Here is a 21934-nt window from a genome sequence, read left to right as displayed (position 1 = left end):
AATTTTAGTAATGGCTTTAGATGGGTTTTCATTGCTATGTATGGGTCGAATGATCAAAATGTTAGACCTCTCTCGCGGAAAGAGTTGCATGGCCTGAGGATTGGACGACCATACTGTGGTGTGTGGGTGCCAATTTTAACACGATCTAATTCTCCTTTGAGAGGGTGGTAGCAGTATATCCAGGAATATGATGGACTTAACAAAAGGATGGCAAACCATGAGTTGATTGACCACCTGGGCGGGTAAACTTAATCAAATAACCTAGAGAGGCAAGTAATGACTAGAATTGACAGCATTCTCATCTCTGCAATGTGGGAAGAGCAATAGTAGGAAGTGTACCAGAGAAGCCTTGCCCACTCTATTCCCGATCATTGCCCTATGGTATTGGAGGTAGAGCCTTCGTGACTGATTCCTGTCAGTTTGAGCTAATGTAGTTAGAAGAGAGACAATTATCTTCAAGTTGAACAAATGGTGGAGCCCTTTCAAGGTGGAAGGTTGGACAGCTCACTAGCTGACGAACAAAAGCATTGGGAGCATTTTAGGACTATGGAGGAGGGTAAAAAGCGTTGATCTTAGAAAAAAATCTAGCACATTGACATAAATGAAGAGGCAATGAATATTTATGAGGCTGAAAGGGCGCAACAAAATGAGCTAAAGTTTTTTTTTTTTCTTTTTTTTTTTGAGAAGCAACAACAATTTATTAAGAAGCCACAAAGTGGACAAAGAATACAACCAGCACCTCGAAACTCAGAAAATAGAGCTGCCAATGGAAGCCTTTACATCAGCCGCCCATCTAAACACAAAACTCTTTACTTGACAAATGACCATCTATACCCCCCACCCTCATTCCTAAAACATCGCCCATTTTGGGCTCCCCACAAAGCCCATAAGACCGCCGTTAAAAGTAATCTCCAGAGAGCCTTCCCGGATTTTCCAACTCCACCATTGTGCCCCACCCAAATCAGCTCACTTACGGACTTTGGCATGGCCCAATCAACATTCAAGGCATTGAAGAAGTGGTACCAAACACTCCAGAAACGGAACAGTGGATGAACAGATGGTCGATTGACTCCTCATTTGCCATACACATTAAACAAATATTCAAGAGAACGAGGGATCTCCTCTACAGGTTATCTATCGTCAGAACTCTCTTCCGTCCTAAAAGCCAAACAAAAACCGCCACCCGAGGAGGGCCCCGTAGAGCCAAAAGTGAAACGGGTGGGGAGAGCCAATCTGGGGAGGGGCTTCGAAATCAATTTAAAGAAAGACTTCACCGAAAATTTTCCAAGATGATGCCTCATCCAGTACATCGAGTTGACTTCAAGAACCGTGGGCCGAACATTACTTAGGAAGCTCAAAAGCTCAGTAATCTCGTCTTCCAACAAGTTTCTTTGGCATGGCATGGCAGGAAGCTCAAAAGCTCAGTAATCTAGTATTCATAACACCCAACGGCTTTATGCCCCCCCTAAAGTATAGAAGACCTTAAGGGCGGTTTGATGATCATTACTGCAAATTTGGAGGTTCAAGGAAGCTAACTTACCCCACTTTTGTATCTTTGTATATATGTTGTAATTGTCAGCGTTTTATCTCTAATAAAATTGTTCACAATTGAAAAAAATATATATATATTATTATTATTATAAACTTCTAGGATTTGCTATATGCAGAAGGTTGGGAAAGGCCAAAGCTAGATAGCCTCCCAACTAATCATATTTCTGAGGAAGCAAATTGGTTGTAAAGGCCCATAGGGAAGATGAGGACAAATCAAACGTGTCAGAATTGTTAAAGTACCTAGCTCAGATGGCTATCCTATTTCATTCTTTCAAGTGCATTGAGGGGAACTACAAGGCTATCTTCAAAATCTCATCTTAAAATCCTAAGGGAACAAAGAATAATCCAAGAATATTAAGGCTTCTTTATCAAGCTTGTCCTGCAGCCTATAAGCTTCATTGGAGGCCCCTGCAAATTTCTAGAAAAAATCCTTAGCAAAAAGACTTACAAGGTGCTCAAGGGTGTAATTTCAAAATGTCATGGAGCTTTTGTGTACAGAAGACATTCTTGATGGAGTCCTCATTGCGCATTAATGTATAAATGCAAGAAATCAAGAGAGAAGGCCAACTGTTATCAGCCAACTCAATTTGAAAAAAGGCGTATGAGCATGTGACTAGACCTTCCTAAGTATGTGTTGGGAAGAATGGGATTTGAGGTGAGACAAAAGAAGTCGGTGCAGTTATGTGTAAGGCCAGATTTTTACTCTATTTTGGTTAATGGGTTGCCAAAATGGTTCTTCAGGGGATCAAGGGGGTTGTGCCAAGGGGATTTGTCTCCTTTCCTCTTCGCGATGGTAGCAAAAGCCCCAAGTAGGATGTTGCAAAAAGTAAGGCAAGGAGGCTAAGTCAAAGGCTTCATAGTGGAAATGCCAATTTCTAGGCTTTCAATCTTGGGCACTTCAACGTGAAAAGTGCCAATTTCTAGGTTTCCAATCTTGGGCGCGTGGAGGATACAATCCTATTTTGTGATGTCCTCCCTCCCTCTATGTAATGGCAGCAAAAGCTCCAACTAGGATGTTGGAGAAAGCAACGGAAAAAAGCTAAATCAACAACTTCAGAGTGGAAAATGCCAATTTCTAGGTTTCCAATCTCGGGCACGTCAATGATACAACTATCTTTATCGTCGGTTGTCATGTGGCGTAAATTGAGGGAAAATATTGAAATGCTTGAAAGTAGTGTTTGGCCGGGGATTAATATCTAAAAAAGATGAACTTTTAGGGATACACTAGAGATTAATATTTAAAGCAGTCATACTAAAATGTTTGCATTGAAGGCAAGCACTCATCCTTTTATTGGGATCCTCTATGCATTGTGAAACTGCCGGAAAACATTTTGGTACATTCTGAATGAAAGAAAGCTCTCAAGATGAAAACTAGGGATTAGATCACCCTGATCAAGTCAATGCTAGATAATATGACAATATATTCTACGTCCTTGTTTCAATGCATTGTGAGTGTAATTTGGTGGTTGAAAAAAAAAAAAACAAAGAGGATTTCTTTGGTAAGGAGCAAAAGAAAGTCATAAGTTTCGCCTCGTTGATTGGCGGAGTTCTATGGGTCGAAAGTAAGGGACGGAGGATAAGATCGTTAAAAGCATTAAACACAAATTTACTAGGTAAATGGTTCTGGAAGTTCAAGGTTGAGGACAACCTACGGAAGCATGTGATTGGGAGTAAATATGGGCAAGAGCAGAAAGCAAGGTGTCCCGTATCGGTATCGGTTGGCGTAACGGTGACCTCCAAAACCGATACGGATACGGAGGCGTAACGGTGATACGGGGGCGTAACGGCCCGTAACGGTGCAAAAAAAATTTTTTGTCAAAAAAATATGAAAAAATATGGATTAAATCCGGAATATTCTAAGCATTCCAAATATGCATTCATTTATAAATTGGAACATGTTTATGGTGGTGTAACGGTCCACTCTTTGGTGAGAAGTTGTATCGGACTATCTAATGAATTTATGAACCAGATAACCTGAATTTGACTACAAAATTCATATATTTAATTTTCTAACTATCTACTATCAATGATAGATATATTAGAATGAATGTAATATGAAAATATCTTACATTTAGGTGTTTGCAATTATTTTTGAGGGCCAAAATTCATGCGTAAATAGAAAAAAATATATAAAAAAAATATAAAATGGCACCCCAAATATGTAAAATGCACATTAACATGTTCTACTATGATTAACACATCATATGACATCATTAAAACAGCAAAAGAATCATTAAAATATGATTTTTCTAATTTTCATATATAGTGACTAAATAAATGCGTAAATAGAAATAAATATAAAAAAATATAAAATGGCACCCCAAATATGTAAATTGCACATTAACATGTTCTACTATGATTAACACATCATATGACATCATTAAAACAGCAAAAGAATCATTAAAAATGATTTTTTGAATTTTCAAAAAAATGGCCGAAATAAATGCGTAAATAGAAAAAATATAAAAAAATATAAAATGGCACCCCAAATCTGTAAAATGCACATTAACATGTTCTACTATGATTAACACATCATATGATGTCATTAAAACAGCAAAAGAATCATTAAAAATGATTTTTCGAATTTTCAAAAAAGGGCCAAAATAAATGCGTAAATAGAAAAAAATATAAAAATATATAAAATGGCACCCCAAATCTGTAAAATGCACATTAACATGTTCTACCATGATTAACACATCATATGGGATATCATTAAAACAGCAAAAGAATCATTAAAAATGATTTTTCGAATTTTCAAAAAAAGGGCCAAAATAAATGCGTAAATAGAAAAAAATATTAAAAAATATAAAATGGCACCCCAAATCTGTAAAATGCACATTAACATGTTCTACTATGATTAACACATCATATGATGTCATTAAAACAGCAAAAGAATCATTAAAAATGATTTTTCGAATTTTCAAAAAAGGGCCAAAATAAATGCGTAAATAGAAAAAAATATTAAAAAATATAAAATGGCACCCCAAATCTGTAAAATGCACAGTAACATGTTCTACTATGATTAACACATCAAATGGCATGATTAAAACAGCAAAACAACCATTAAAATTTGATTTTTCGAATTTTAAAAAAAGGGGCCAAAATTCATGCGTAAATAGAAAAAAATATTAAAAAATTATTAAATGGCACCCCAAATCTGTAAAATGTACATTAACATGTTCTACTATGATTAACACATCATATGACATGATTAAAACAGCAAAACATATTAAAAAAAGTATAAATACCTATTTTTGACGAATTTCTGAAAAATGGCCCACCGAGCTTTGATTCAAAAAAATCTATGATATAATGTGTTTTCATCTCAAATACCTAGCTAAGGTTGGTCGAAATTAGTAGTAGAAGGAGTGAAAAACAGTTTGGAAGCAAAAGGTTTCAAAAAAACAGCAAAAAATGAGCTAAAAATGAAAAAAAAAAAAAGTTACCGTTACGGGCCCGTAACGGGCCCGTATCGGCCGATACGGGTACAAAAAATCGTATCGGGTAAATGGTTCTGGAGGTTCAAGGTTGAGGACAACCTACGGAAGCATGTGATCGGGAGTAAATATGGGCAAGAGCAGAAAGGCAATTAATCAGAGCTACATCTATAAAAGCATTGGGAATTCGGGATTATGGAAAGTGGCATCTACGGTGGACAAGGAACTTTCTAAGGCGATTGTGCCCAACATAGATGATAGTTCGCAAAAGCGATTCTAGGGGTGATCTAACCATAGTACTCTTGATCTTTGTCAAGTGATGCAGGACATGAAAATTAACTATAATGTGCAAGATCTCAGGCTTTAGATTAAACTAATTCAAAAACATTCACATCCCACACAAAAGTTCAAACATTCAAGCAAAGGGAATCTGTACGGGTCTAGGCCTACACGTGTTAGGGCTGGATCAATAAAAATTATGAGCCAAACGATACTCAAAGGGAAGTAAAACTCATCCACACATGCACAACAATCAGTCCCTAATCCAAGGGATTCACCAGTTTCAGTTCAGAAAAAATCCTAGGATTAGAAAATGGGCAAATAAATTGAAAATAATGCAATCTAGAGTTGAGTTAGGGAAAATAGGTATGAGAGGAGTAAAATAGGTAGGAAATCTAAACCTGAAGACAGTCCCCGAGCACGGACAGCAGGCCCAGGCCTGTCACCCGTGCGCAGGGGCCTGGCCGCACGTGCGAGAGGGCGCCGAATGCGAAAAGCGCCTCCTTGGCTCTGGTGGGCCAAGGGAGGGCTTCAAAACCCCCGAGTTTCGTGTCGATCGGATGCATGATCTGTGCGTGGTGCTCGGCCGAAGTTTCAGCCCTCCTGCAAAGCCTAATTCTGAAAATCGGTTGTAGGGAGAAGAACTGCTGCAAAAGCTGACGGATTGGAAGCTAGGATGGGTGTAGAAGGTGAGAAGTATGGATGATAGAGGGTAGGAGCGGATCGGGATAGATGTGGCTCTGCATCACGGTAGTTAGCCCTTCGATGAAGGGAGGGCTTCGCACCCAATTGGATTTTTCACAACTCAGGAACTCAGAGTAGGAAAAAACGCAGGAATTTTTTATTAAACTTTAATGAATCAAAAAGCTATAATGAGTGCCTATTTATAAGAAAACCCTATACCTAAAAACTCGCGCCATGTGTGCAACCTATTACTTGGCGATGAAGTAAACAAAAATAAAAACTAATCAAAGAAATCTAAACCATCCATGATATTCTAAATAACATTAATAAGCAAAACCTAAAATATGAGATTAATCAGACTAGTGGGCCACGATCATGAGATCCCATGATGGGCTTTACTTGACTCTTGGGCCCACTCCAACGAACCAAAACTCCGTCTTCTAACTAGGAGGCCCTCCCTGGACGTCGTCATTGATCCAGATCGACGGTGGGGCCCTCCTTCTCCTTGCGTACATGCCTAGGGGGCGGCCTGCGTGTGCGTGTGCACGTGATGTCCCCATCAACTCTCCCCGGCTGCGAAGATTTCGCCACTAGCAAAATAAAACTCCTGAACCGCTCCAAGATGTCAGGATCAAGTCTCTGAAGCTCCTTCTCAGTGAGCCACATGTTGTTTGAAGCTGGGCGTGACTTCCATTTAACCAGGTATTTTTGAAACCCACCATCCGACGTTGAAATTATCTGATGATCCAGAATATCCTCTATTTTCTCTCTGAGTATGTGAAGGTTAGGTATGGGAGGTAAAGGCTGGAAAGAAAAGTCAGGAAGAGGCCATGTATCAAGGGACAGATCTGGAGAATTAGGATGGATGGGCGAAGGGCCGGACAAAGTATCAGGGGTCCCCTGAAAAGCAACTAGATCTTCCACATTGAATGTGGAACTAATTCTCATGGAAGGTGGAAGATCTACCACATACGCATTGAGACCATTTTGTTTTATAATTTTAAATGGTCCAGCGCTACGCACGTGTAATTTACGAACGGCCTCCTGAGGATACCGCTCAAGCCTAATGCGGACCATCACAAAGTCTCCTACATTGAATTCCTTAAAATGTTTATGCTGGTCTGCAGAAAATTTGTAATGTTCATTATTAGTAGTGATATTTTGCCTGATTTCTTGATGTAATGAATAAATGTGATGCGCAAAAGACTCTGCAAACTCTGACGGCCTATGGGACAGTGACATAGGGACAAGGTCAATAGGCTTCCTAGGCTTATAACTGGTAACGACCTCAAAAGGACTTAGACCTGTGGACTTATTGACAGAACTATTGAACGCAAACTCCGCTATAGGTAGTACGGTGTCCCATGTCCTAGTGTGCTCCCCCACTAAACATTTGAGCAAACTTCCTAGGCTCCTATTGACCACCTCAGTCTGACCATCGATCTGAGGGTGGTAAGCAGAAGAAAATTGGAGCCTAGTGTTCATCATGTGTCATAGTGTCTTCCAAAAGTAAATCATGAATCGCACGTCTCGGTCAAACACTATGGTTTTTAGTAACCCATGTAATTTCACGACCTCACTAAAGAACAACTTGGCAACATGAGATGTGTCGGAGGTCTTAGAACAATGAATGAAGTGGGCCATTTTAGAGAAACGGTCTATGACAACAAATATGGAATCGTGTTTCCGAATAGTCTTGGGAAGTCCAAGCACGAAGTCCATACTGATGTCCTGCCAAGGGATGAATGGAACTAGCAAAGGTGTGTATAATCATGTGTTTTGTTTCCTTTGCTTTGCCAGTTGACAAGTACGACATTGCCTTATAATTTTGGCCACATCTCGCTTAAGGCTTGGCCAATGAAACCTATCCTCCACTAGGGCAATAGTCTTGTCTCAACCGAAATGACCCGCGACCCCTCCTGAATGTAACTCCCATACAAGAAAATCGTGGAGGGAGGTGTGTGGTATGCACAAGCGATCACTCCTAAACAAATACCCGTCTAAAATCAAATACTCACTGCTAGCTCCTGACGGACTCTCTAACAACGACGTGTACACAACTCCAAAATCTGGACACTCAGAATAATCTTCTTTGATGCGCTCAAGGCCCGTAACTTCGACACTCATGGAATTGAGTAACGTGACTCAACGACTCAACGCGTCGGCAGGCTTATTCTCTACACTGGCTTTGTGTTTAAGCACGAAAGTGTACTCTTAAAGGAATTGAACCCACTTGGCGTGCCTAGGGTTTAATTTCTTCTGAGAGTTCAGATATCTCAAAGCCTCGTGATCTAATAATAAGACGAATTCTTGCGGCAATAGGTAATGACATTAATGGCACAGTGATTGCACTACCGCATAGAACTCTGTCATAGGTGGAATATTTTTGCTTCGCCTCATTCAGTTTCTCACTAAAAAAGGTGACAGGGTGCCCTTCCTGACTAAGTACTCTTATGCCGACTCTTGACGCCTCACATGCAACTTCAAAAGCTTTTAAAAAATCCAGAAGTCGCGCAACTGGAGCTTCGGTTATCTTGACCTTTTATCTCCTTAAAGGCCTTCGATGCTGTCTTTGTTCATTGAAACTCTCCTTTTTTTATGCAATCCGTGATGGAAGCCATAATGGAACTGAGACCTCGAATGAACCGCCTATATAAGGTGGCTAGGCGTGAAAGCTGCGCACCTCATGAATATTGCGAGGTTCAAGCCAATTGACGATGGCCTTTACCTTCTCAGGATCAGGCGATACGCCTTCAGCTAATACAATAAAACCTAAGAAGATAACACTACTAGACAAAAACGCACACTTCTTTAGGTTGGCGTACAATTTCTCGGCTCTAAGGATCCCACAAACCTGCCTCAAATGGTTGAGGTGTTGTTCCTTGGTCCTGCTATAAATCAAGATATCATCAAAGTATACGACCAAGAACTTCCCCATGAAGGGCCTCAACACTGGGGTCATCACACGCATGAAAGTACTTGGGGCGTTAATTAACCCAAAAGGCATAACTAGACACTCGTATAGCCCATCCTTGGTCTTGAAGGCCGTCTTCCACTCATCACCAGGGCGTACACGGATTTGGTGATAACCACTTTTAAGGTCAATTTTAGAGAAGATAGTAGCATTGGACATCATATTCAATATGTCATCAAGACACGATATGGGAAACCGATACTTAACTGTGACTTTGTTGATGGCCCTACTATCAACACACATCCTCCATGTGTCATCCTTAGGTGTAAGAAGGGCGGGCACGGCACACGGGCTCATGCTCTCTCGAATGAATCCCTTCTCTAGGAGTTCGTTAATCTGTCTCTTCAACTCAGCGTACTCCTTTGGGTTCATTTTGTAATGCGGGAGGTTTGGTAAAGTCGCCCCAGGAATTAAATCAATGGCATGTTGTATATCCCTCATAGGGGGAAGCTCATTCGGTAGATCATCAGGAAAGACATCACGAAACTTATGAACTACCTGAATGGCCTCAGTGGGTAACTCTACGTGAGCCTCTGGTACACTCTCCCTAGCCACAAGGGCGTATACTATCGAGTCCGCCTCCGTTTTTCGCTCAAAGTCCTTGGCATTTAGAATATGGAGTGGTTTAGACTTGGACTTCGATTCCTTCAATTCTTTTGAGCCGTTCGCACCACTGTGTGGTGGACTCCTTTCCAGTCGTGTTCTTAGGTGGCAGTGGATAGCTTAACCTTCTTGCCCTCAAACCAGAATGTACACACATTTAAACGACCAAATATGGTAACATCCCTGTCATAGAGTCACGGTCTACCTAGAATGATATGACCAACATCCATGGGAACAACATCACACCAAAGTGTGTCTTTATATAATCCAAATTGAATAGGAACAAGACAATAGTGCGAGACTGGAATGGACATTTCATCAACCCAGGAGACTCTATAGGGTTGAGGATGGGCTTTCAGCTTCAAGCCCAAACGGCTCACAGTGCTAGTCGATGCCACGTTGGCACAACTACCACTATCCACGATCATCTTACAGCTCTTTTCCCCACATTTTGCATAAGTATAGAAGATTGTGTTATGGCGCCAATCATCAGTGTTCTTGCCTGAGCCAAGGTGCGACACACAATCGCGAGGGTCGCAGACTCTTGCGCTCCCTCTTCCTCATCACTAGGGGTTTCTACTGGCTCATATTCTTCATCTTCACCATCACTCTATGGGAGCACCACTTCTACTTGCCCATCAATAAAGAATACTTTGGTACCCTCTTTCATGTCGCGCTAGTGGGCAAAGTGATCAAACCTCTAACACCTAAAACACCTAGTTGCCCCACTTCCATGCGAGCTAGACCCAGCAATTTCTTTACCCTTATCATCCTTGGGCCTGGGCTGAAAACTGTTAGAAGGTTTGTTCTGGTACACAGTATTAGGTTTAGCCCCAGAGGGGTTGGCCTTAGCACTAGAATCGCGAAAGTCAAACCGCCTTCCCACAGATGCTTTGAGGTATTGCTCGACGTCTAACACTACTTGATACAACTGTTTAATAGTGTCTATGTCTTTGACGAGCAATTCTCTCCTAATGTCAGGACGGAGGCCCGTTTTAAAACAAGGGTGAGTACAGGGTCCTCATCAACCTCGCAACAGGTCAAGTACTCTTCAAAGTTCTCAATATACTCAACAACACTCATGGAACCCTATCGAAGAGATTGTCATTCCTCAATCAACCGCGAGCGATAAGAGAAAGGGAGGTACTTCTCTTTAAGCATTTTTTTCATTTCTCCCCAATGGACTATTGGGAGCTCTCTCGCTCTTTCTTTCTTTCGCTCTACTGTCGCCCAAAACCTCTTTGCTTGGCCCACAAGCTTCATCTTGGCGAATCGGACTCGACAAGCATCCGACATGTCATACCACTCAAAATAGTGGTCCATATCCGCCAACCAATCTAGAAAGGCTTTAGGGTCCAAGTGGCCATCAAACATAGGGGCATCTCTACTCTAACTCCCTTGAGGAGTTGCGCATCTAGGTCATATTGATCATGATGTCCCTCGCGGGGTGGGTGCACGGGTGCGCACCCATGACCAATTCCTTGGCCACCCCCATTCCTTGGTCTAATCTCCTGACCACCTGCCTGAGATTGAGCATCTTCCCCAATGGTGGAGTTTGCCCCGAGGGAGGTCTCTAGTTGGGTAACGCGCGCATTAAACTGCTCAAGGCGTTGGTCCATACATTGTTCCAAGCGCTTACCCAAAGAATCAACCTGTTAGGTCAACTTGTTCACTGATTCTTGCAATTACTCCATGTTTAGTATAGGGTGCAAGCCAAAACCACGACCCATATGCATGGGCATCCAACTACTAACTCAACCTAAGGACCTTCTACTGCAACTATATGCGTCTAAATGAAACTAAATGATCCTATGGGACTTTATATGGGGAAAACCACACAACGTCACTAAAACTCAGCAATATAGCTATTAAAATAAAGGGATAACAGAAAATTCCAGCAATGTGAGTTGCTAACTTTCTGTTAACAGAAATTTCAGCAGCTTGTATCAAGATTTATGGATCTCTAAACAGCTATATGTGATGAGAATTGATGAATGATGGACATAGACAAACTAAACCCTAAACATGTGATGTATTCCCCTATAAGAACTCTAGGCTCTGATACCAAATTTGATGCAGGACATGAAAATTAACTCTGATATGCAAGATCTCAGGCTTTAAATCAAACTAATTCAGAAACATTCACATAAAATTTCCACATCCCAGTTCAAACATTCAAGGGGAATCTGTACGGGTCCAGGCCTACACGTGTTAGGGATAGATTAATAAAAATTATGAGTCAAACAATATTCAAAGGGAAGTAAAACTCATCCACACATGCAAAGCAATCAGTCTCTAATCCAAGGGATTCACCAGTTTCAGTTCAGAGAATCCTAGGATTAGAAAAGTGACAAATAAATTGAAAGTAATGCAATTTAGGATTAGGGTTAGGGAAAATAGGTATGAGAGGAGTAAAATAGGCAGGAAATCTGAACCTGGAAACAGTCCCCGCGCGCGGATAGCGGGACAGGCCTGCCGCACGTGCGTAGGGGTCTGGCCGCACATGCGAGGGGGTACCGAATGCGAAAAGCGCCTCCTTAGCTCTGGTCGGACAAGGGAGGGCTTCAAAACCCCCGAGTTTCGTGTCGATCAGATGCGCGGTCTGTGCATAGTGCTCCGTCGAAGTTTCAGCCCTCCTACAGGGCCAGATTCTGAAAATCGGTTGTAGGGAGAAGAACTGCTGCAAAAGCTGACGGATTCGAAGCTAGGATGGGTGTAGAAGGTGAGAAGTATGAATGATAGAGGTTCGATGAAGGGAGAACTTTGCACCTAATTGGATTTTCCACAACTCAGGAACTTAGAGAAGAAAAAAATGCAGGAAATTTTTTTATTAAACTTTAATGAATCAAAAAGCTACAAGGATTGCCTATTTATAAAAAAACCCTATAGCCCAAAACTCGCGCCATGTGTGCAACCTATTGCTTGGTGATGAAGTAACAAAAATAAAAACTAATCAAAGAAATCTAAACCATCCATGATATTCTAAATAACATTTATAAACAAAACCTAAAATATGAGATTAATCAAACTAGTGGGTCATGATCATGAGATCCCATGATGGGCTTTACTTGACTCTAATGCCCACTCCAACGAACCAAAACTCCGTTTTCTAACTAGGAAGCTCTCTTTGGACGTCGTCATCGATCCAGATCGACGGTGGGGCCCTCCTCGCGTACATGCGTAGGGGGGACGGCGTGTGTGTGCGTATGCACGTGATGTCCCCATCATCAAGTTTATGCCCATATTTATCAAGTGGTGCCCACGAAAGGAGTAATGGTGTCTTTGTGCTACAACCTACAATATAATTGGAAAATTAGGCAATGTGGTCTCTACTATGCAGATCGAATATCAATGATGATGTGGAATGTTTTCTTAGCCTTATGGATCAATTGAATAAGTGAGTTAGCAATTGAGAGAGAGGAACCTTTGGTAGTGGACTCTTGGAAAAGCAATGATTGTCTCAATAAAATCGTTCTATTCTTTTATCTCAGGAACAAGGAGGAGTGGGCTCTGGGTGCTTAGAATTGGATCTACCCAGGCTCTCCTTACGGTACGTACTGCCTTTGCCTGGCCTGTTGGGAAGGATAAAGTCAACACCATCAATCACATGAATAGGATGATAATTATCACAAACATATGTATTATTTGCTTTATTAGGGAGGAATGGGTAGAACACTTGTTTGTTCATAGCAACTGTGGGATTAGTGTGGCCTAGATGCAAGGTATTTGTTAATGGTAATGCTCGGATCTATTTTAGAATGAAAAAATGTATCAGCCCCGTATCTGCCCATTGTAGGCCTATATTAGTCCATTACGTTAGAGGCCCATAACAGGTCATATTTTCTAGATTGGGGTTACAACCCTGAATCGCGTAACGGGTCATGTTGATATTGTTATGTAACCATTTCTCTTGGAGCGATATGGGGGCTATGTAGGTCAAAGAAAAAATGCCCTATGACACCTCACTTTGCCTTTTGGGTTATGGTTGATCCACAAGGAATGCACTAGTGGAACGTTCTATAGCAAAGCAAAGACGGCTAACGTGACCTTTCAAAAGGCAAGAGCAGGGAAGTGCCTATTTCAAAATGTTTATCAAGTATAAAAGGGTAGGAAGTGGGAGCATGAGAACAAAGCATGATTCGAAGTGAGAGCAGCACCTAGTTAGAAGCAGTGTTTTAAGTATCGACGATATCGGCCGATATATTCCACGATATACCTTGTATCTCACCTGTGCGATACGAAACGCACAAGTGGTAGGACATATCCCACATGTTTGATTCTGTGAGCATTTTCAATGTTCAATCCTTCTTTTTTTTATACTGTAAATCATGTTAAATCGGTGTCAAATTGTTACAAATCCATGATTTTTCATGTTTTGCATGAAAAGTCATGGATTGGGAGCTTCGATTTAGAGATTTGAAGGAAATGGGCCGAGTTGTGGAAAATAGAAAAAAATAGAAAAAATCCCAATTTCTTGCAAATCGGTTGCAATCTTTGTCCAAACATAAAATCAAACATGTATGTAACCTGATCTAGTGATTCTTCTTTTGCTTTTGAATGTATTCATTGTGTTTCCACATGTCTTCTTACATTTATAAATTATATGAATAGACTTTGAATATACTTGCATCAATTTAGTTAGACAGAAAAAAAAAAAAAAAACCAATTATGTGCACTTATTTTTTGTAATGTTTTGATTTATAAGTGTGTATTGATGTCTTTTTTAACAATCACTAAAGTTTCATTGAAAAATTTGACCAATTTCCCAATGTTTCCCATGTTTCCAACAATAACAATACATTACGCGATACAACTGATATATCCCATGCAATAACCGATACATATCCGTATCCCAAGGGTGCGATACGTAACGCGATACCAATATTTCGAACATTGGTTAGAAGGATCCTACAACTAAGAAACATCCACTTTTGCAAGGAGTAGTTGAGTACATATTGAGGAATGTTTGGGGGTCGAGTTCCTTGTAATGGGAATGATGACTTCTCACCATCAACTGTCAAGTCCTATGTTGTAAGCATTTTTTTAAACAACTACTTGTAAGCTTGTTTCATTTTGCTTTTAACAAAATCTTAATTGCCTTACCAAAAAAAAAACTACAATGTTCTCTTTCACTTATTAGCTTGGTAGCTCTAGATTCCCATTGCACTAAGCGTCTTTATTGAAACAAATAGATGAAATGATGGGGAAATGAATAAGAACAGGTTCCCACCAAGGTATTCAACAATTACAATAGTGGCCGTAACAACCAGGACTATTACCATTTTTTTTAAATGCATATCGGCCCATAGCAGCCATACAAGGGCGTAAAGGAAGTTGTGGCATCTAGGGATGGGCGATGCTGAAAGGAGACGTAGTGAATTGCGATGGCAGAGTAGGGCAATAGGGCAAAGTTGTGCGAAATCGAAGGAAGCTACGATGGGGAGAGGAAAGAGATGAGGGGAAGACTCTCTTCAGGCACTAAGGAGCAGGTGGCTTTTGGGAGTATCAAAGCTAGGAATAGGGAGAGGGACAAGGAAAGATGCAAGAGTGGTTAAGGGGATGGGGAAGGGTGGGAGGAGGGAGAACTGCAAAGAAAGGGGAAGGGAAGAGCTAAAGAGGGGAGAGTAGAGTTAGCTAGAGGGGGGAGAGGAGAATGAACCCAAGTGGATTGAAGATCTAAAAAGGAGCAGTCTAACAGTGGGAGAAGAGAGCTGGGGCCCTTAGCTAAGTTCGCAACATTGTTCGTGGAGATTTTTCCACAAAATGGACATTGACGGAGTTCATATTGGCCTTTGGCAAGATAGGGAGGGTTACGAAGTTGCCATCCCTCGTATCAAGGGATCATCGACTATCAAGGGCTTCACGTTTGTCCGACTGGAAGAAGCGGAAGCAATCAAACGTGCAATAGCTGAGTTGCACGAGAAAATCTTTGGGGGGCAGAGATTATCTGTAACGAGGGCCCATCACAGCCCAAAGGTGGTGAACAGTGGGGAAGGAGGAATCACTAAGCAAGGAAGGAGGGATGAGGATGGGAGGAAGAATACTTCCTCTGAGCGTCGCATGGGAGGGTGCTTGTCTTACAGGAATGTGGTCAATGTTGTCAAATGGCATATGCGAGTACTATGTGACCCACGGGAGTTGTGTGCATGTGCAATCGCACAATAGCATATGCCATCACACAACCCTTAAAAATAATTTATTTGAAGAAATAATAAACAAAAAAATAGGAAAAGAATTTTTTTATATAAAAAATAAGAAAAAATATGTAAAAATACTACAAGTGTAGGGAATTGTTTTTTATATTTTTATTGTCAATTCCATTAAAATTTTGTCATATTTATTACATCTATTAGACTATTAGACTATAACATATCAATTAATAAGTACTCAAATGAATGCATATACAAAAAAAAATGTGGGAAAAAAAAAAAAACAACAGAAAATTTAGTGATGTGATTTTGAATAGAGAAAAAATAGAAATTCATTACACAAATTCAAATTTTAAATTTTCAAAATTGGCTCAATGTCATTGCGGTTGGTATTGAGTCCCATATTATGTACCAAGAATATATTCTCCACACATTGATCCTTAATCCATTGTGGCACATCTCCACCATCATTCGCATCATCATCTTCTTCTTTTTCTTTTTTTCTTTTTTGAGAAACATCATTGGCATCATCAGATTCATCACCTTCTTCAATGTATACTTCCTCTTATTTTGTTTTTGTCATCGGTTCCCACTAGTTGTTCATCCACATCCAATGCTTTTCATCTTCTTTCTTGTATCTCCCTAATCTTTTCTTCTTCTAGGCCCTAATTGCCACTAGGCGGCCTTGCCAATCTTCTCGGCCTTTGACTTGAATTTTCTCCGGGTGTCATTCCAAAGGTTGTCTACTTGGGCCCATGTTAGGTCCTCGCCTGCAAACATCAGCTCCTCAATCGCAACAAGCCACTCACTGCCTACTTCCAGATCATCGAGGCAGATGGGATCATAAAAGTTAGGCTTTTCTTGCCTAGCTTGGAATTGTTCCTGCAGCCTTTGGTTATATTGGGCAAAAAACCAAGTCATTAAGCTCCTCACTTGTCGTGCATACAGCATCCAACCCTTCCCATAGGGTGGCACCTCCATGAGGGTCGCCTTGTGCGAATATCAGCCCCATCCACTTATTGATCCAGCAGTCCACAACATTAAAAGAAATTCATAGCCACTAATAAATGATACAATACAAGCATTGTCCATCCTGATGAATGGATGGGGCTTTTTTTTGCACAAGGTGAGTTAGAGCCAACCTAAAGGATAGGTCGGGTGCTGCACAAGCATAGCAAGTTGGAAGTTAACCCCTTGAGTGGATGGTAACTTGTTGTCCAACCAGTTGGACTTGAGACCTTCTCATGTGTTTGTATGTGTGTAAAATAAATACATTCACTTGGTACCGGTAACACCACTCTTCGCAGTGGTAGCAAGCTGCTATGGGTTCTCTTGGACAGGTTGAATGTCATCCAAACAGCATGCAAGGATACATGCATGTATATATGGAAATTTCGCTTGTCATAACCAGTGTTCGAATTATCTTCGATATTATCTTTATCTCCAGCTCAGCAATACCGATAACATTGGTAGCGACACTGATAACGCTAATAGTATCAGAAATTCCAGGTATTAGCAATGTATCGCTAAGTATTATCACCAACGTATCAATATTGCTAATGTAATCGCCAATATTTTCGACTATATAAATTCTAGGTAATGCTTGTATCATAAGTGTATCGACGATATTTCAATAATATCGCCAACATATTGATGTCATCAAAATTTTGTTTATTAGAAAAAAAAAAATTTATTTCAATTTTTTTCATTGGCACATGGTTGTATGTAGTGTTCAATTTGTCATTGATAATATTGATAATATCTCGATATTATCGATATCACAACATGCTCGATATTGAGACCACAATCTTTTGTTTCCTTTTTAATTATTGATGTTTTCTTGGTGAAATATCATGTATTGTTGATATTTTGCAATATCGATGGATGTTTGGATGGTTAAATAGGCCGGATGGGATGGTTGGACTGATTTCTTTCAACAACACATGCTTTTAAGGCCCCATTAAATGGAAACTTATTGTGTATGCATTCTTTTTGTAATTTTTTTATTTCTAAGTATGAAAATATGTACATTTTAACATCTCCCGAAGTTTCGCTGAAAATTCCACCGTTTTTACCATGTTTCCCCACATTTCCGTTTATCAGTGATATTATCGGCGATATCGATATTGTTTCCGTATCCCTAGCCAACGAAACTTGTAACGATACCGATACTTCGAACATTGGTCATAACATATTTAGATGCATAACTAGGTCTTTGACAAGATTCTAGGTAACCAAGGGTAGCTACCCACGGTAACCAAGGGTAGCTACCCACAACTTGTGTCTAAAAGATGTATGCATGTGAGTGCATGTACGTATGTATGTACATGCATATCGAAATTTTGCCAGTTATAATATTTTAGCAGCGTTTTAAATAGCGGTAGCGTGTAGTGCAAGTAGTGTAGCGTATGGCATAAGCTACACGATACTTTTATTTTTTTTGAATTAAAAAATAGAAAAAATTTGATAAATAGTAAGAAAAAACAAATATATATATATATATATGCCTAAAAGATGATTCATTTTTTCAAGTGTAAGCATGTTCAAACAAGTTATTAATCATCATTTGTCAAAAGCCAATTCATATACATAAACCAAATCAAATTATTATCACATCAACAACTTTTTAAGCAAACTAGAATTAATATTTTTTTACGATAAACTATAATTAATAATGTCTAATTAAAACCACAAGTCACAAGTATGAAAAGAAATTAAAATCCCCCAGGGTTGAGAGTATTAAGTACAAAATACAAAATATAATTATGTTTAAAAAATATAAAATATAATTACCATTTATTTTAAATAATAAAAAAAGGGATAGTGTCCGCTACACGCACGCTACACATGTTACGACGCCGCATACGCTAGACCCCTATAGCAATTTACGCTATTTGCTAATGCTATGTAGCATTGTAGCTACACTACACTACGCTACGGGCGCTATTCAAAACACTGATTTTTAGATACATAACTAAGTCTTTGCCAAGATTCAACCAAGGGAGCTAACCACAATTTGTGTTCTTCCAACAGCACTTTTCATCTTGCGGAGACAGCATCTACTTTACAATCAACTTATTAAATACAAAAGCAATTTGGTTACATTTGAGAGATGATAAGATGCAACAACTCGTACTTGACAGTTGATCAGGTGTGATAAAAACAACAGCTGACCAGATGTAGCAAAATAAAATTGAACTTCAGTTATTCACTCACAAGGGTTTTTTTTAAAAAAAAAGGAGAATACAAGTAACGTATGTTTCAAACACATGTTGATTATGTCTAATTATTAAAATAAAGAAAGTCTGCGGAATATACCTAGGGACAGGCAATGGGGGCAAGTCATGCCACTGTTTTTTCTGTGTGTCCAACACAAAGGTGCGAGCTGTAGGCCCTCTGCATTGTGGGCCATATTGCCCTGTGACCACATAAATGTATCTACCATCCGTCACCATCCCTAAATGTGAATGTGCCATTTCTTTTGGCATATCAAACCTCCCACCCCAGGTATTGTCCGTAAAATTATAAATATCAACATGAGAATGTACCTGTCATATAAAGAAGAACATTGAACAAAACCAATAAGATTAATTGATTTGTAGAAATCAAACAGTTTACTATATTTTATAAGAAAATGAAGGTTGTATATCAACTAGTCATTAAGGAAAGATAGACATTTTTTTAAAATTTATGAAACATAGACAGAATTGAAACACAACATTTAATCAGATTCATAATAGCTATAGCTGTAACAGGATATGTATCGAAGCAGTTTGCAATTTTAGTCTCTGCCTTCAGACACCACACTAGAATAAGGGTCTGTGGACAAAATTCCAACAGACTTCCAGGCTATTGCATCTAGAAAAATAGAAAAATCACCATCCTAGAAACAAGTCGGAGAAAACCTCCAAAGTAATTCCATTGCAATTATAAAAAATAAAAAATAATAAAAACATGTCGAATGGTCCATATGTATGCCCTTGTGAGCTATTTATAGGCCTTTATTTAAAACCACAAATTGAAATAGCATATATTTGCATCCTATTGATTCTCATATATCCTTAAATAAGACAGTGCTTACTTGCTTAGCGAGTAAGAAAAGGGTCCAACAAGATCTCCAAACAATAAAAGACCTCATAAATATCAAAACTACTCAACCATACTGCGAGAGGTTTGCGTGTAACCATATAAATGGCTACTCGTGGACCTGTGGACCTCACAGCCCAATACTATGAACCATCTGAGGGTTTTTGGGTCCCAGAGACCAACTGGACCACCAGATGGCCATCCGGTTGATCCAATGTGTCCCACACTCCCATGGGTCCATCAGATGCCCTGTTTGAGTATTTATCGTTCGCCTAGTATGTGGGCTCATCGGGGTCCACTCTTGGACCTTCTTTGCTAAGTATAATGGACAGGAAGCCTGGATTATAAATTTTTATCTCCCTCAAGTTAACTTGCCCTAGGATTTAACCTATCCATATGTGGATACACAACTCACAGGTTACATTTCATGTGATGCACGGTCGAAAATCCTGATCCAGTGGAAGACACTCCCTCCCAAAAAGTGGAATTGTTTTTTTAAATTAGAATCAATGGTATTATGGTCATTCATTTGAAAGTTCCAGAGACCATAATAAAATGCTTTTTAAGGATTTTTTTTTTTTTCAAGTTACAAGGAAATTTTATGGGTACTTTGGACAACTTTGAAGTGAGCCTACCAAGCATTACCAAATATGCAAATTGTTTCTGTTGTGATTTTAGGAAAAGGTAAAATTTTGAAATGAAGTTATTTTAATTGACTTAGGATCGATACCCATGTAGATAAAATCAAATTTTCGAAAAGAAACAAACAAATGGTTTGGGATTATACCTTTTCGTTCTTACTTGAAAACGCATAATTGCATTCTCCAACAATTAAAAATGTGAGAAAATCCATCATCTCACAGGACCATATTTACAGTCCTACAATTAAAAGAAATTGGATTTCTATTTCTAAACTATCCAGACTTGGTGGAAGAGCGGAACATGATTCATATAGTCGACCCCAATTAATTGGGATAAGGCCTAGATGACGATGATCATGATCCAGACTGCTATTATTTCAGTTTTAGCAATGCCATTCACATTTATCATAGGAAATGACTGATTATTTTTGGATTTATGATAGATGGTTTATATCTTATTTCTCTTCTGTCCCTGCATCTGACTTCAGTTCTAGCAATCCTACGTCAACTAATGCTTTTGTGATAGATTCTAGGAAGAGGCCAAGAATGGTTAATGATTCGTTCTCCCTTTGGCATCCCTGCCTCAGTCAGGTCAGTGTGGAGAGGCTGCAGAAAGTAGTCAGAGATGGTCCTTTATCTGATGTGCACCTTAAATCTCTACCAACTTGTGAAACCAGTCTACATGGCAAAATGACAAGTCCTTTCCAAAATGAAATGTTGACCGAGCCACAAATTTACTTCAACTCATCCATTCAGATGTTTTGTGGGCCACTCAATGTAAAAGCTAGAGGCAGATGTAAGTACGTTGTGACATTTATCGATGACTTCTCTATATTTGGTTACGTGTGCCTGACTGACAAAAAGTCCGATGTTTTTGAAATATTCCAGGAGTTCAAGGCATTGGTAGAGAATCAATTGAACAAAAGACTCAAGGTATTAACAACTGATCATGGGGGAGAACATCAAACTCATTGCCCAATAGACCACACCTCACACTCCGCAAAATGGTGTTGCTGAGAGGAGGAACCATACTCTGTTGGACATGGTGAGGTCCATCATGTGTTATGCTTCTCTTCCTATTTCATTTTGGGGTTCTGCCCTTGAAATGGCAATATACGCCCTGAATAAGATTTCAATGAAGGCCATCACTAAGACACCATTTTAGTTCTTGGCGGGGAGCAGGCCAAAACTTAATCATATGGCGATTTAGGGATATCAATGGTTAAGAAGGTAGACGCTACAAAATTGGAATCCATGACAAATTGTTGCCATTCCTTAGAACATACCCTATGGAATCTAAATTATATTATCATGAAAGGTAAAAAAGGGTATAGTAAAGCAGTTTGGATTGTCCTCTAAATTTATGTCCTGTTCCTACGCATGTAGAAAAGGTTTTTACGACATTGATCCCAATGAACAAAGGGCCTTTGCCAGTAGAATGTCCTTGAACTTCACGCATTATAACTTTTTAGACCTTATGATTGATCTTCATGAGGTATCTCCAAATGCCCAGGACAATTAACCACTTGC

General features: G+C 39.6%; 1 protein-coding gene across 4 annotated transcripts in view; it reads right to left on the bottom strand.

Annotated features, from left to right (window-relative positions):
- Positions 1-21934, bottom strand: part of LOC131246285 (kelch repeat-containing protein At3g27220-like) — a 69860-nt gene that overhangs the window by 33023 nt on the left and 14903 nt on the right. For all 4 annotated transcript variants that reach the window (XM_058246237.1, XM_058246235.1, XM_058246234.1 and 1 more), the window contains exon 3: positions 18996-19225. In XM_058246237.1, the coding sequence (XP_058102220.1) occupies positions 18996-19225 (230 nt within the window). The remainder of the gene's footprint in view (positions 1-18995; positions 19226-21934) is intronic.

Source organism: Magnolia sinica, chromosome 5, assembly GCF_029962835.1.
Source record: "Magnolia sinica isolate HGM2019 chromosome 5, MsV1, whole genome shotgun sequence".
In the NCBI taxonomy this organism is placed as follows: domain Eukaryota; kingdom Viridiplantae; phylum Streptophyta; class Magnoliopsida; order Magnoliales; family Magnoliaceae; genus Magnolia; species Magnolia sinica.
Note: the sequence above shows the minus strand (reverse complement) of the source record. Positions and strands in the feature narration are given on the sequence as shown.